General features: G+C 40.4%; 1 protein-coding gene across 4 annotated transcripts in view; it reads left to right on the top strand.

The window, feature by feature from the left end:
- The window catches only part of Nnt (nicotinamide nucleotide transhydrogenase), a 92,789-nt gene extending 85,725 nt beyond the window's left edge, over positions 1–7,064 (top strand). For all 4 annotated transcript variants that reach the window (XM_041646381.1, XM_041646383.1, XM_041646382.1 and 1 more), the window contains exons 20-22: positions 2,625–2,743; positions 4,016–4,131; positions 6,144–7,064. In XM_041646381.1, coding sequence (XP_041502315.1) covers positions 2,625–2,743; positions 4,016–4,131; positions 6,144–6,293 — 385 coding nt within the window. In that variant the 3' untranslated portion in view covers positions 6,294–7,064. The remainder of the gene's footprint in view (positions 1–2,624; positions 2,744–4,015; positions 4,132–6,143) is intronic.
- The last annotated feature ends 10,460 nt before the right edge of the window (positions 7,065–17,524 follow it).

Here is a 17,524-nt window from a genome sequence, read left to right on the forward strand (position 1 = left end):
CTGTGGTTGACTAAACAATACATTCCCTCCATACATTCATGTCCTAATCCTAAAAGTCTTAGATGCTATCTTTTTTTTTGATTTTTAAAATCCTTTAATGTTTCCACAGACTTGACCTTGGCATTCAGAATATAAATATTTCCAAACTTGTTCTTGAGGTACTGAGGGCTGCCCAGGCACATGAGCTTCCCTTTCACCATTATGGAGAGCCTTGTGCAGAGGGCTTCACATTCTTCCACGCTGTGGGACGTTATAATGACGGCCTTTCCATTTTCCCGGATCTTTATCACTGTGTTCCAGAGAAGGCGCCGCGCTTTTGGGTCCATGCCAGTAGATGGCTCATCCAGTAAGATAACGGAAGGCTTTCCCATTGTGGCGATAGCAGTGCTCAGCCGACGTTTGTTTCCTCCACTGTAGTTGCTGATGACGTAGTTGGCATGGGGCTCTAGATCCAAGGCGTTCAAGTGCTTGCCCACATGGGACTGAATCTGATGCTCAGGGACTCCCCATATTCTTGCATACATGACCATTATTTCCCAACCGGTCATGAATTCCAGCAAAGCATCAAATTGAGGACAATAGCCGATTTTTGACCTCACCTTTAGGATGCTATCTTATAATTATCCTAGGTTATTTGTGTTGGTTCAAGGTAAGCATTAAGGTCTTGTGGGAATAGGAACACATGAGTGCAATATGTACGGAGGCCAGAAGAGGGCAGCAGATCCCCTGGAGCTGGAGCTATATATAGGTGGTTGTTAGCAACCTTGGCTCCTGGGAGCTGTGCCTCCAGTCCTTGGGAAGAGCAGTAAGTGCTCTTGACTGCAGAGCCATCTCTCTTGACTCTCTCTCTGCTTCACTGAGTGGGATGATAGGGAGGCTCTGGTAATCATTTGGATAGGATTTTAATCTGGTAAAATATACATGTAGGTGACAAAGGTTGCATAAGGGGGTGCTATTAAACGTTATTATGAATAGGGGTTCCCGCGACATTTCTAAGAAAATTGTAGGTTTGTGTCTAGGAAAAGAGTAAGGCCGTATATGTGTATGTTTCTCCCCCCGGTGTTGTAGTCTATTCACTGAGGATTTCATACAATGTATAGATTGTATTCTTCCCCTTCTCCAGTGTCCTTCCCCACCTTCCTACTGACCCAACTTCATGTTCTTTCTTTCTCCTAGGCAAAGAGAGACAAAATAAAACAACAACAACTACTAAATAACCGTGTGGAGTTCAGTTTGAGTTGGCCAACTATTCCTGAGCATGAGGCCTGCTAAGAAATGTGACTGATAGACTCAACATCAGTCCTTTAGAGAAAACTGACATTCCCTCTCCAAGAGCTCTCAATTGCGAATAGCTTCTTGTGCCTGGAAAATGCTGCTTCCTTGAAGTCATTCACTACCTCCAACTCTTATACTCTTTCTTCCCCCCTCTTCCACATACATTCCTGAGCCTTGAGGAGAGTGGTGTGATGTAGATAGCCCACTTAGGGCTGAATACTTCAAAGTCTCTCATTCCCTATGTGTTGTTGAGTTGTGGGTCTCTGTATTAACCACTGCTGCAAGAAGAAGCTTCTCTGATGAGGGTTGATCCATAAGCTTAGGTCTTAATATATAGCAATGAGTCATTGCTACTTTAATATTATTATTAGAAATGTTTACACACAAAAGGAATATTGTCTCTAGGCAACCATCACAGCAAATGTTAGGTGTGCTGGAATTCCTGCCTCTGGGCTGATGAGGAGCTCCAACCAAACCTTGGAATGGGGGATGTTTTCCCTTCTCGTGTCCTCTTTCCCATCTCTCTATCCTTTCTCAACTGTGTTAAAGCTGAGGTTTGATGGATACCTACCAAGAGATTCTGCAAATGACATTTCTTCTCTGAATTAATTCATTCACTTTTTGTGAACTCTTCCTATGTGCCAGGTGTTGGAAGATAAATATGGTGGCCAAGACAGGATTACTATACAAAGAACAATGTGTCTGGTTGGAGGAAACCACTTGATGCTTCAGCCTCTTTGCTTTAACTACAGACCTCCATGTGTTATGTACTCCATCCTTTAAATACTTCAGTGTGTCACTATCTCATTTCTTGTGTGATGTTTAGTATCATTCTCTGAAAAACAGAACCTTCAACACTATGAATATAGTATTTTTTCTCTACCTTTTATCATAGGGGCTAAAATTGAACATGGTGGCCATGTTTGATAGACTAATGTTGACTTTTAAATTGGAAACAATTCCAGACCAATTTGCTGTTTTAAGAGATTAGGATCTATCAGAAAGTACCATGGGAGAATATGATGCCCTTAAATGCGAAGGGATATTATTTATTAATACTGTCGAATGGTCGTGGTACCAAAGACATATGTGGAAGAATAAGGTTTCAAAGTTACTGTGTTGTTTTAAGAAGCTATAGTTTATAAGTCTAAGACACTGAATTTCCAACTTCAGCATTTGTAGAATGACCATATTTCTCACCAAATCCCCCTTCTGCTTGCAGAAATCAGATAGGGCTAGGAGAAAGCAGAGGTGCCAAGAACAAGGCGTGCAGATTCAGAGGGGATGCTGGAACCTCTGCACACTTGGCCTATCAAGTTAGGCCAGCTGTTCATTTGTTTCATGTCCAGGTTTGGAATTCACCCAGTTGCGGGCCGAATGCCTGGTCAGCTTAACGTGCTTCTTGCTGAGGCGGGAGTGCCCTATGATATTGTGCTGGAAATGGATGAGATCAACAATGATTTCCCAGGTAAGCAGTGGAGAAAGATGATGGCATGCTTTAAACACCCTTAGATATTAGGCATGAAGTGGTACTACATTTAGAATAGGATTGTGGGGTTAGTGAAGACCGAGAAATTCAAGAGTAATGTGAATATAATAGACATGAGGCCACAGTTAGATGAGCGAAGGCTTTTATTCAATGAGTTGCAATGAATTTATCAAACACACAGTTGAATGTATTCTTTCACGAGAACTGAAGGATGCTGAAAGTCCTGGGGCATAGTGCACAGGTGAATCTGGAACCTGGATAGACCTGGCTATTGAATCCAGGTCCCTACTCTGGTAGCCTTGAACTACACACTCACCACAGACTCCTCATTTACAGAAGTGCTTCTGCGGATGAGTGCTTGGTGTCTGAAATGCTAGTTTTTCTATTGTACCAAGTCTTGATCAGTGAAGTAGCTCCTGTGTTCTTTCTCTCCTCTCCTCTCTTCTCCTCCCCTCTTCATTTATAAGTACTGGGACTTCATAAGATAAGACACTGTACTTTATAGCTGTCATTGTGTTGATGTGGAATGATGATGTTTGGCCCAAGATCATGTTTGTTAAAATTAGACCAGTTCCCTCTGGCAAGAATCCACTGTAAACTACACACACACACACACACACACACACACACACACACACACACACTGTTTATTAGAGGAAAAACAACAACGAAACTGTGTGTATGTCTAGACGCACATGGCATTATGGCAGCATCCTTAGGTAATTTAAATTATAGTCCTTAAAGAGAGAATTTAGGTCATTTTAATTTTATGCTCCTTTTTAAATTTAACTGTTGTTAAATTATGTGTAAAACCAACCAGTTCCAGGAATTATGGACACAGCTTTAATACAGCACAGACTTTTAGACATTGTTTTTTTTTTTTTTTGACATTAGATTGCATCTTAATTGATCATTTTAAGAGTTGAAAATGGATTCAGATCTTATAAAATCATGTGAATAGCAAGATAATTTGGAGACAATAAACGAATTATAAAGTCAGATTAGGTAGCTCTGATGGGAGGGTAAGCATCATAGAGCAAGTTTTGGTCAGGATGCGAAAGCTCTGTGCAGGTCCTACTGCTGGCTTCTAGCTCGGTGCCGTTTTCTGGTAAAGCTGTGTGTAGCATAAGTGAGCCTCTTACAAGTATTTAGTTTTGTTTTTGTTAATAAATCACTATAATTTGCCTAGAAAGAAGTGCAATGCCCCACCGTGTTTTATAATTTCTGTCTCTTCTCTCTCTTCAAATATAGACACTGATTTGGTTCTTGTCATTGGAGCTAATGACACTGTGAATTCAGCAGCTCAAGAGGATCCCAACTCGATTATTGCAGGCATGCCAGTTCTCGAGGTCTGGAAGTCTAAACAGGTACATCTTTAGACTTACGTTCATTCTCACGATCAAATGCCACTTGAAATCTATACACGCAAAACGTTCTTAGGTTGTTAATGAGAACTGGGGATGCCCTTCAGGAGTCTCAGGATTGCGAGCCTATGGGGGGGCCAGGTCTCCATGTCTCTAGCCACCATAGAACCCGAGTGAGTGCTGCATCGTGAGTAGAACCAGATGAGATTATGTGGCTGGATTAGCAAAAATCTGTTAGCACAGCTGAAGAAAGGGCTGTAAGCAATTGGAATGTGTCTGGCCGAAGTCCAGATTGAGTCCAGTGAAGCAGATGGCTTCCCTCTGGGACAGTGATTCAGTATCATCGCCTTTCTATACCAAGACGAGCACATTTTTTTCCAATTTATTTTTTATGGGGTATTTGTATGTTGTTATGGACTGTCTAACAGGGAGGTGATTTAAAAATCCCAACAATAACATGGCACGAGAAAGGACACTTCGCTTATGCACACGGCTCCTGAGCAAAGCTCGCTGCTAGATTTTAGAGAATTCAAACACTCTTAAATGCTCTTCTGACCCAGAAGAGGGACATTGCTTTACTGCTCCGAAGCCATGCTTATATTGTAAGAATTACAGCAAGGCCGGGGCCAGAGGGTGCTTGGCAGTTAAGAGTGTTTACTGCTCTTGCGGAGGGCCAAAGTTCAGCTCCCAGTATCCACACTGGGAGGCTCACCACCACCTGTGACTAGGGGTCCAGCACCTTCCAGACCCTAAAGTTTGCATTTGCACACTCCACCACATACATATAATTAAAATAAAATAAAATATAATCTAAAATGAAACTATAGTAACAATGTATATTACCCATTAATTTTGTTTCTTTTGTTGCGAATACATGAGTTTAAAATGTACTGTTTGAGATGAGTGAGTAGATTCAAAATGTCCTTGCTCATGTAAGTATGGCATATATATATATATATATATATATATATATATATATGTAATCGTATAGTAGTCAATACTTGAAAGACTTCAAAATCGCATTATTGTACCTTAGTCATATAATGTGTGAGCACATTTTCACTGCTTCCAGTTTTGAGTAGATTGTATGTTCCAGAAGACCATTCAGAGGCTTTTAATTTCTTAAGAGCCAATTTGACATTTGCATGATATAAAAATCTGTACTAAATGTCAGTATGTATATCTGTGTTATGTCAGTGTTTCTCCGTCAACCAAGCCCATCATGGTCCTTGGCTGATTTCCTCTATTGTATTAGTTCCATCCTCGAGAAAAATGACTCTGACATGTCTTTGCCCAAGAACTTTCTGATTTACGCTAAAGTGATAGACAAGAATCATACCGTTTTCCCCACTCAATTATATCTATGTTAGAATTTGCATATGGAAGCTTATGTGCTAAGCTTGTTTTCATTAGCTTATTCATAGAAAAATGGATGACCTCACTGTCTTGTTTTTCTGATTAGAAAATGTTATTCATAGACTTTGTAGAGAAAAGAGCAAGGATGAAAAAAATCACTGTAATCTTATCACTTACAGATAAACTTTTAGTAAGAACTGTCTTCTAATGGGCATAAGAGTATGATTAAATATGAGCATTAATGTAACATAAACATCCATTTAAAAATAATCGGTGCTGAACAATTAATAGTGGGACAGGTCTTTTTTACACCTGGGAAAGAAATTCTGTGTGCTATTGCACAACTGGATTCTATGAGTAATGTCTTGTATATTTCACAGAGCTGAAATGGAGTAGTTTGATTGTTCCCACCATAAATAAATACATGACAAACGTCAGAGGAGGTAGACATGGTTTACCTGACTTAAGTATTGAATCATACCCACATGCATTGAGATACCTGCACTCTATAACTGTGGATTTATATTTTCCTATGCATATAAATAAATAAAAGTAAAAAAGTAACGTACACTTAAGTACAACAACAAAACCAGGGAAAGGCAATACTTTGCACCTATCATGTCCTGTTGAATAGAATCTCTTCTCTCTTTGGTTCATAGGTCATTGTCATGAAGAGGTCCCTGGGTGTTGGCTATGCTGCAGTAGACAATCCGATCTTCTACAAACCCAACACAGCTATGCTTCTGGGTGATGCCAAGAAGACATGCGATGCTCTGCAGGCCAAAGTCCGAGAATCCTATCAGAAGTGAATGTTAAAGAAGACCAAGCTGCTGTTTCCAGTTGCAGGAACAGATAAATAAAGCACCAGTGGATGGCAAAGGGCTCAAGGCCCCAAAGATGCCCCGCAAACCAACAGATTTTCAGGACCAGAAACCCTGATCCTCAAGAAGCATCAAAAATCCTCAACATCTGCCTATTTCAACATCTGCCTATTTCTAGTTTCCATTGCTAAAAGGCAAAAGTATTTTATAAGGAACGAAAGACCAGCCTCATTTAATACAACCCCTTTGGATTTTAAAATCTCTTTTCAGTCACTAGAAATGAGTTCAGAAGTTGAATGTTGAGGATTTCAGGATGTATTTTGGTCTGAAAAATATTAGACAGTGTGAACATCACAGCCACCTGTGTTTAGTTTTTTTTCTTTCACCAAATGTGACTAATTTGAAACTTTTTTTTTTTTTATCAACTCCTGGCCTGTCCTTTTGCGTTTTATCCACAGTCTAAACAGTCATACCAAATCTGCTTCAGGTTACCAGGCTGTACTTTAGAGTCTAGATTCCAAAGATCTATTTTCTCACTTCTATTTTAATATGTGAAAGGACTATATAACTTTCAGAGATGCTGGAAATGATCTGCTTGATGTGTTTAGTAAAATGTAAACTTAAAATTAGTTGTATTTTTAAAAAACCACATTGTCAACTGGAGATTGCTCCAATTTCAATCAATTTATAATGCGTGATACTGTATTAAGTGCTCTTGAATGGAATGCAGCCATTTGACTAATAAATAAGTTCATCATGTTTTTCAAGTGCTGTAGACTTCTCTCTGGTGACAAAGAGTGGAAAGTGAATAGTTCTACTCATGATAAACACAAAAGGAAGCCCTAATAGGTAGAATTAATCTCTCTTCATTGTTGAGAAGACTCAATGGTTCTCAAAACCATAGAGATTTTTGAGGTCATATATCATGTGATTGTACTCAAAAGTGGCAACTGTTGCAAAGAGAGGGGGTCATTTGTTTGTCCCGGCCGCCTTTCTAGCTTACACCTGAAATAATCACACAGAAACTGCATTCATTTAAACACTGCCCATCAGCTCTAACTTCTTATTGGCTAATTCTTACATCTTAATTTAACCCATTTCTGTTAATCTGTGTATCGCCACATGATTGTGGCTTACTGGTAAGATTTTAACCAGCGTCCGTCTCAGGCAGGAGACCCATGGCGTCTGCCACTCTGCCCATCTTCCCAGCATTCAGTTCTGTCTACTCTGCCTACCTAAGTTCTGTCCTATCAACTAGGCCAAGGCAGTTTCTTTATTTATTACCCAATGAAAGCAACAAATAAACAGAAGGACCTCCTACACCAGGCAACAGTATCTTTAAGATATCTTTAAGCCATTATCTTTAAGAACCTGTAAAAATCATGTCTTTTATAGAAGTCTTTGTGGCTTTATCTTTATTTCAAAAGTTCTTAAGTAGAGACAAATGTGGAACGTTACTGGGTTCTGTCTCTCTGTGTACTCCGTTTGGTACCAAGTCTCTCAAAGCAATCATTAACCTATACAAGTCCCAGGGACTTGTTGAGTTGAGTGCTTGCCTTGTGTGTCTGAGGTCCTCAGCACAATCCCTAGGCTTGAAAAAACAAAACAAGCAAAAAAAATTTATTGACTCATACAAAACCATCTCTAAATCTGAAGATTACAGGTGCAAAATTTTCTCATCTTTATCAAGTTTATCAAGCATGTGATCTGTTAAGCATGTTGTTTTGCTGTGCCTGAGATAAGGCTCCAAAGCCACAGAGAAACCTTGTCTCGAAACCCACCCCCCAAAAAAAAAGAATGAGTGAGTGAGTGTTGGGGGGGAAGATATTAGAGCAGCAAAGATTCCTTTTAAATGTCTAAGAAATAAATTCAATTTACTAATGGATCTGAGATCACTAGTAACTCCAGGGTTGGGGCTTATCATAAAAGTTCTATCAGATGAAATTAAACAGTATCTTTATTCATACCCCCTTCTTTCTTTTAAAGTAGCTGTAGGTGTTTCTAGAAAGTAGCAAGTTAATTTTTGAAAAGCAGTTCTCAAATCCAATTTAAATTTAAAAATAATTGAGGGAGGAGGTTCTTGTTTCCCCAGATGCCTCTTGATGGTATCTATCCAGAGACATTTTTGGTTTTCAGTACTGGCGGATCCTACTGTCATCCAATGGGGAACAGGTCAGGAACACTGCAGAGTAACCACCCTAAATGCACAGGACCCCTTCCGCAACTGGGTACTACATGGTGTGATCTGCTTCTCAAATGTCAATAGTGCCAAGATTGAGAAACCCTGGTTTGCTCTACTCTGATGTCTTTCTTGGTGTTTTAAGTACTACTTCCAATACCTAAAGCATGGCTGTTTTAGTTTATGGCAAATAGTATTTATATGAGGGAAAAAGGGGTGATATTTGCCTAATTTAAGGCTGAGACTTTTGTTTTTCTGAAGCTGGGGTAAATGAGGAGCTGTAATTCAGAAGTGATCCCTCGATTTTCACCTGAATCTGTCAATGGTTAGTGGACCTCTTCAGGGAAAACAGAGGGCCCCTGAGGGACTATGTGAGACACAGGACAGGGCTTTGCTATTGTAGATAACGCAGACTCCTTCAGCGAACCATGAGTCAGGAAAGCAAAACTGACTCATGGTATACACTCCTGGGTTATTATTGCTGGCTCTTGATGTTCAGGAGGAAGGGGTGAATCACTGGAGTGAAGAGGATTCCTTTGGGCAAAGCCCCTTTAGTTGTAGAACGGGGAAAGGGAGGCATAGTCAAAGGCAGCATCTGGCATTCATCCTAAAGCCAAGCACTGGGCCCTAAGACTGCACTTGGTTGCTGCAGCAGCTCTTAGGAAGCCTTCCAATGAAGAAAGCAAGTGCCAACAAAACAGTAGCAGGCTGCGTGTTTGCTTGTGCCCGTAATAGCAGCAATTAGGAGACTGCGCAGTAGGACTGCAAGCTCTAGGGTATCCTGAGATACCTAGTAACCAGTCTCAAAATGTGAAAAAACACCAAATAAACAAACACATTAAGATTTATTTACTCTTGTTATTTATAGTAAACACACACACACATGTCTGCCAATCCTTAGCCATCCAGTTCATGATCCAGTTGGTTTTACTTAACATTATTGCACAAGATATTTAAAAGATTTTCAAGTATTTAACTCCTTAAGTCAATCCCCCAAAAGGAGTAGTGGCTCATGTCTGCAGCTTTAGTACTGGGGAGGATCAGGAGTTGAAGGCCAGGCTCAGCCATCTAGCAAGTTTGAAATGAGCCCAGCCTATGTAAGACTCTATCTCAAAAACCAAACTAAAGCAACTCCCCAAATAACAAAAATACCTCCAAAAGGTTGATGGTCTTGGATTATGATTTGTGGCGAAATCTAAAAGCCACAAAAGTGACTTTTATAAAACCTCGCTTCATTTCTCCATTCCTGATCAGTCGTACATCTGATAGTTATGACTCAGTTTGTATTATACTTTTACATAACTTTTTATTCAACTCTCTGAGATCTATTTTGTGAGCAAAATACTTTAGCAAGATACTCATGAATGAATTCTTTATAAAGGACAAAGGGTATTTAGCTCAGGAACTGGTGGCCAGAAAGTTCGAACAATTTGACTGGCATCTAATGGCCGAGAAGCACAATGACTGACCTTAGGCAGGAACCCAATGGGAGGTAGGAAGCTAGGGAATGGGGAAAAGTCAGGCTTATAGTTTTATAAGACCCTAACCTTAGGAAACTTGATACACTCCCTAGGCCAGCAACAATCCATTTCTTAGAGTGGACTTAGTCACATTCACTAGGTATCCATCCTAGAAGGACTTAGTGTACCTTGAGACTGAGCCTTTAAAAGATAAATCACATCCAAGCCACACTAACAATGTGTGTGTGTCTTTGTGTGTGTGTGTGTGTGTGAGTGTGTAATAATGCATTGCCCATTGTATCTAACCATCTGTTCTACTCTCCAGATAACTGAAAAATACCATTGATTTGTTTGTCTTATTGATCATCTTTAGTTTTTTTCATATCTGTTTTCATTTGGGCATTTGTTTTAAAATTACTTTTCTAGGTAAAAATTGTATAAGCTTTTACCCATGTACGTGTTTATGTCTTTGCACATGTAGACAATTTCTACGTTTAGATACTCTTTACCATTCCATAGACTTTTCTCTTCTGGGTATTAGAATAGAGAGGACAAGTAGTGCTAATTCCTCTATGTCGCAAGTGTCAGAGTTTCACAGAGCCAGGGGATATCAGTAAGCATTTGATACTGACTAGAAAAGGAGTCTGCAGTCTTCTGATTCCACCCAAGTCATGACCCTGCGTTTCATAGCTCAGCGTATTCTCTCATCCAACACAAATGTGGAATATATTATGGTATCAGTCGGCTTTAGGGTTTGTTCAGTTTCCCTGATCTCAGAGCTTTATCTTGTAATTAGTAACTCATAACTCATATATTCATCTAAACGAGAGGCAAATTTTGTAGTCCCCCAAGGCATAAGCTGCATGAATTAAAACATTTTAGTGTTGGAAAGCTGGGTAGGTTTTTTTTTTTTTTTAGCATAGCTAGGGAGAGTAGTTCAAGTGCCTAGTTTAGAGCTCTTGCCAATTTTTGAGTGCGTTGCCAGCAAATATTGTGTCAGAATATAAGAAATGGTAAGAAACGCATGTACCCCCTCCACACACAAGAATCCCAAACCAAAGTCCTTCACTCCGGTGGTAGCAGCTTGTACAGCCCAGCTGCTCACTGGATTCCCAAAAGAGGGATCAGCTAATGGGCAAGGAGAAAACAAAAACTCTCCTAGCAAAGCTTTTCAAAACACTAGTAGATCAACAAGGCAGCAAGAATGGTCTCAAGTGAATCTCAAAACCCTCAAAATTTTTGTTCTTTAACTTCCTCTTTAAAGAAATCGTGTCTTGAGCTAAAGACCTGTCTCTCTTCGCTATCTAAACCAGCTTAGCTATTTATACTGGCAAGATAGTGATGAAGGAGACAGTGATTGAAGTAACTATTATTTGAAACTTTCAAATATAAGGTGGTTGAAGAAAATAGATAGGATAGGTATTGGATAAATGATTATGATAGAGGTAGGAAAATAAGCATGGGGTAGTAGGGTTGCTTAGAAGAACAGACCTGGCAGAGTGAATATCTATTTCGAAGGGGTTCAGCTTATGTCAGTCGGACTGGGGAGTGCAAAATGGCTGTCTACACGCTGGAGAGGCCTAGAAGCTGCTCAGTCTGGGTGAATGAATCAGTGGTTCCAGCCCAGTGCTGAAAGCCTTGAGAATTTCCTGAAAAGCCACAATGCCTTCAGCCCAAATAAAAGGCCGAAGAAGCTGGGTTCTGAAGCACAGGGTGGCAGTGGCAGTTGCGTATTTTCTACATAATGAACCACTTCCGGCCATGGTTTCGTTTCTAGAGTGTTAGCCTCTTGATAAAGTCAGCATGAGAGCATTTGTATCTAAGTTTATATAAATATCAGCACGTGTGTATCTAAAACCATATAAGGAAGAGAAAGGGTACTTTAGTTTTTATTGTAACTTGACGCAGCTTAATGTCATCTGAGAGGAGAACCTCACTTGAGGAATTGCCAAGATCCAATTGGCCTGTGAGCATGGCTCTGGGGCATTGTCTTGGTTATTAATTAAGAATCAGGGCTAGCCCACTCTAGGCAGTACCAACCACAGGCAGGTGGTAGAGGGCTGTATAAGAACACTAGCCAAGCAAGAGCCCATGAGTAAGTTAGAGTGAGCCAGCAAGCTCCTTCATGGTTACTGCCTCCAGATTCCTGCCTTACTTTCTTGCCCAATGTTCCTCAGTAATGGATGATGACCTAGATGTATAAGTCAAAGAGATCCTCTCTTCCCCTAAGTTGCTTTAGGTCAGTGTCTTATTCTCAGCATCAGGAAGGAAGCCAAAGCAGAAGGATGATACAGTGACTCCTGTTTCCCATTCACTCCTGTTGAGGGCCCACGAGCTGAAGTCTCATCTTATTGTTCTTTTTGATTCTGGATAAGAAAGACTCTGCTCATCCTCTCATCAAGGAAGAATAGCTGCTGCTGGCTAATGAATACTTACTCAGTGCTGGCCAGCATCCTTTGGGTTCCTTCCTCCTCTGGGTTCCAGAACATCTGTCACTGAACATGGCCACAGGACTCCAGAGCTGGCTCACGGTAAAGCCCATTTAACCATTCTGTTGACATCTGTGAAACAAAAATAAAGGATGATGTTCATGAAAGGGAAGAATCATGCCACCCAAAACTATTTAAAAACATATTTTAAACCCAAGTCATGTTTTTGGCAAAAGATGTCATATACTCTCAAAGTGATGAGAAAATATTGCTCTCCACTCTTTTCTCTCACGTGACGAAGGTTATTGGTAGTAAGGCCATTATTTGTGCTCTCATCCATTCTTGTCAAGACTATACTACTATCACTTTAAAACTCTTAAGAAAACCCTTTTAAAGGCATAGTGGTGCACACTTTAACCCCAGCACTTGTGAGGCAGAGGCAGGCTGATCTCTGTGAGTTCCAGGCCAGCCTGGTCTACAGACTGAATTCCAGGAAAGCTGGAGCTATGGAGAGAGAGATCCTGTCTTGAAAAATCAAACCCAAACCCAAACCAAAAAAATCAAAGACAAAATATAGATTTTTTTATTTTTAAAGGCAATTAATTTTGTGTGTGTGTGTGTGTTTGTGTGTGTGTGCATGCACACACATGCACATGCGTATACAGGTCATAGGACAACTTTCAGGAGGTGCTTCTTTTCAGGGAAACTCAAGATGTCAGGCTTGGTGACGTGTGCCTTTACTCACTGATCTGTCACACCTCCCCAGCTGCTACCATTTTGCCTCCTACCCCAAAGCCTGAACCCTGAGAACACTTCATCTTTAAGAGCAGAACCTCCTCCTTTCCGGGTTTCCTATCACATGACCCCCCTATGACACCTCCTGGCTCGACTTGACCTGTATAGTTTTCTGGATCAACTATTCCAGCCCAGCTTTTTGCTGAAGATGTTTGACCCTCACAGCCCAGAAACTCAGATGCACCAAAATATGCTTTTATTCTCCTACAACTGAACTTAACTCCTTTTTTTTTTTTTTTTTTTTTTTTTTTTTTTTTTTTTAGTTTTTCGAGACAGGGTTTCTCTGTAGCTTTGGAGCCTGTCCTGGCACTAACTCTTGTAGACCAGGCTGGCCTCGAACTCACAGAGATCCGCCTGCCTCTGCCTCCCGAGTGCTGGGATTAAAGGCGTGCGCCACCACCGCCTCTTTTGAGTCACGAATTTTCCATAGAGATAGAAATTTGACTTTAAGCTGGGGTCTTTCCTCGTCCGTGTCTCATGTCTTCTGAATGCACATTGGAGGCAAAGTGGGATGGAAAAGCCAGTGACATGTTGCCACTGTTCAGGTAGAGTGAGAGAGGTCCTGGTCCTTCATCTGTCCAGCTTGAGATATATTCTGTCATTTCTCATGTTATGACCTCTTCCCTCTATTTGTCTTTGGTTTAAATAATGAAATTATATGATACTAAAATAAGTTTGGGTTGGGGTAGAGAGACTACACAAGGCAGAGGCATGGTAAATTCAAAATATTCTGAATTTTTTCATATTCAATTTATATTTAGGGCAAAAAATTTAATGGCCTTCATATGAGACTGTTACTAGCACTATTCCCATGAGGAAAATACTAAGCACTCTTTAAATAATTTGGCCTGAAATTCATCCAGTTGTTTTAAGCAAAGGGATTTTAATGAAGACCCGTTTAATTCATCGGCTGAGATGAACAGAATTGCTTCAGAAGTTCATATTTTAGGAACTGTAGTGAGATGTTGAACTGGTTTGGGAAGGGTTTTTCCTTCGTCCTCTGAGGATTAAAAAGGGCCTCATCATCTAATTTCAAGTCATTTATCAGCAATGATTTGGTATTACATCTACAGCCAAAATTCGAGAAGAATCATTAATTTGTAGTTGGAGCACACATGAAACAAAGACAGAAAGGTCAAAACACAGCTCTACTGATAATTATTCTTGTTTTAAGAACACAAGTTAGCATTTCTAGGCCATCCAACTTTTCTGTGCTGATGTATTACTCATGAGATAGTTTTAAAAAAGCTATTTCTCTGTATGTTACCAGTTACAATTTTCACAAGAGAAATTGGAGCAAAACATGCCACAAACATCCTGTAATTACTCTGTGGCAGATAGAAAAGCAAAAGTCGCATCTTTCCCTTAAATTGTAAGTGATTGGTCATTTCTGTAAATGTCAAGGCTCCAATATTATGCACAAGCCTTTTGATCCTCTGGAATAATACCAGCCCCCTCACCAGAATTGAGGGAGTTGAGAAAATAAAACAATGATACACATATTTACAGTTGACATGATTTAATCTTGTGAGTATGGCCTTAGAAGACAGGCTGAAAGGGGGATACAGGGAAGTAGCATGGTAGGTATTCTGCATGTGAGGAGGCCTTATTCTTGAACCTATGTTGGGAGAGTGAAGTGGCCATTGATAAACATAAAGGACCTTACTTGCATCATGAGTTAGGGAGGAAAATAAGAGGAGAAACTAAGGGAACATCTGTGAGATGGAGCAGAACATAAAACATCATAGTTCTTCTGAATTGAAGATGAGGATGGAGGATGTCAAAGGGGGTATCATTTTTGGAAGAGATGTAGCAGGCTTCTATTCAAACTAGAAGCTGGGGCTGGGGATATGGGTTGGTTAGTAGAATGCTTACCTAGTGTGGATGCACACAGTGCTAAGTAAGACCACTGATGTCTTTTCTCCCCAGAAGGCTGCATAGCACCTCCCAGCAGAGTAAGAGATTCTTGATCAGTTTGTGATTGATTTTTGGTGTCCTGCAAACAAAGTGTGTGGCGTGTTTGGCAATAGGGTCTTACGGTGACCAACCAAGAGAAATGGCACTAGCTGTGCTGTTTTGGGACCTCCTTGAGTAATAACTTAAAGGAAGGTATTCCGTGTCTGGCAATTAGGTTTTCTTTAAATAATGTCTTCTGGGAGTAATATTGCCCACCCATGCAAGGTACCATGATCAATCAAACTCTATGTGTGTGTGTTTATGTGGGAGTGTAGGACTCTTGGAGTCCAAAATAGAACACTGGAACCCCAGGAGCTGTAGTTCCAGGTGGCTGTGAGCCACTTGAGATGGGTGCTGGGTACCAAATTTGTGTCTTTTTCAAGAACAAGATCTGTATTCACTTATAACTGCTAAGTTTTCTTTCCAGCACCAGTATTTTATATTTTAAAAATTAGTTCGTAAACTAGTAGATGCCCTTAAGGCTTATTAAAATCTTTTCATTTATTTACTTACTTGTTTGGCTATATTTTTAGTGTGTGTGCATGCATGTGTGAGTGTGTGTGCATGCATGTGTATGCTAGAATGCATGTGTGGAGGACAGAGGGACAACCCATGGGAGCTGATTCTTTCCTTTCACCCAGAGGTTCCAGGGATAAATCTCAGGTTTTCAGGCTAGTTGGCCAAGTACCTTTATCTGCTCAAGGTGTTTTACATGCCTTCGTTTGTTGTTTTGACACTGACTGACCTCCTGTTTTAAAACTCTGTTTTCAGGCAAGATTTAAGAAAAAAATCCCAGGATGTCTTGAAATCTCTTCTTTACTCAACCTTTGTCAGGGCATAAGTGAAGGAAGAACATCATGTTCCTTGCCTTCCAGACTGCTCAATTTACCAAGAAAACACGGAGTCAATTGAAACCAGGCATCAGCAATTCAGTGGTACCAGCTTGTGTATCTTCTGGGGTCTTGTTTGCCTGCTTGCTTTGAGCTCAGAAGATCAGCCTATTAGGCAACAAGCAGCCTCATTTCTGATTGCCAGTGGGCCTCGTTATGCAGTTTGGGGTTGGTTTGGTCAGAATTTTCCTTCCTCGTTCAATTTTAGCTGAATTCCAACAGAAATTGTATGAGATCTGAGCATGAGGTGAAGCAGTTACCAATTTGTCACGAAGGTTTTCTCAAGTTCTGTCTGGGCATGCCTAGAGCTCTGGACAGGGTGACTCATCTCAAGGCTTATGGGTTTGCCTGCTGTAGCCTCTGGGGCCATAGTTTCCAAAGTCTCTGCTGTATATCTTTGTTTAGCTCTCTTTTCTATGCCAAAGGCTACTGACAGTTGCCCAAGGAAGGCAAGCAGCCTCTGAGAGTTCCCTGGGTCTGTCCCAGGAAGGTAGAGAAACAGACAAGAGTTCCAGTTTGTCCTTGCTTCTCTGAATTAATATCCATCTGACGGTCTTGCCCTACGGCAGTCACTTCAGAGCCAGCACCAGGAACAGCTGAGAACTTTCCATAGATACTTAAACCAATACTCACAATTGTGTTCATTCTCATTCTTAGTAAATATCTTCATTCCTATTACTTATAATTCTTGGCTCAAGCCTTATTTTGATTAGAACAGATTAAGAGTGGGAATCCAGCTGATTTATAGTTATTCGTATGATAAGCTATTGAGATGGCACAGGTCATTGACATTACAGATAATCAAAACACCACATTTAATAATCTCAACCACTTCTAATGAAGTAATTGGATCTTTTCAGAGAACAATTCAACACCAAGGGGCACTTAAACACTTACAGCACCTACTCTCTCTCTGGCAGAGCACAGGAGTGCATGTTTAAAGATATGAGAAAAGGAGAATGCATGTTTTTTTTAAAAAATATTTATTTATTTATTATGTATACAATATTCTGTGTGTATGCCTGCAGGCCAGAAGAGGGCACCAGACCCCATTACAGATGGTTGTGAGCCACCATGTGGTTGCTGGGAATTGAACTCAGGACCTTTGGAAGAGCAGGCAATACTCCTAACCTCTGAGCCATCTCTCCAGCCCCCGAGAATGCATGTTTTTAATGGCACTTTAGTGACAGTATATATATTTTAAGAACACTTGTTTTTACAAATGGTGATCCCTCATTTTTGATTCTGGGCTTGTCTATATGGCTTGTGTTGGCCTATGAGGTATTGACAAAAAAAAAAAAGAAATTTGATTACTGTTTGTGTATTGAGACTAGATCTTTAGGAAAGTCTGTTCTTGGGAGCAGTGATTGTTTCCTAATTTTCTGAGAAATCGCCATACTGATATCCAAAGGGGCTGTACCAGTTTGCACTCTCACCAGCAATGCAGGAGTGTTCCCTTTATCCTACAACCTCTCCAGCATAAGTTGTCATCAGTGTTTTTGATCTTGGC

This window comes from Microtus oregoni, unplaced genomic scaffold, assembly GCF_018167655.1.
Source record: "Microtus oregoni isolate MIOR12 unplaced genomic scaffold, Mior012 000132F_ref0000261, whole genome shotgun sequence".
NCBI classification, from domain to species: Eukaryota; Metazoa; Chordata; class Mammalia; order Rodentia; family Cricetidae; genus Microtus; species Microtus oregoni.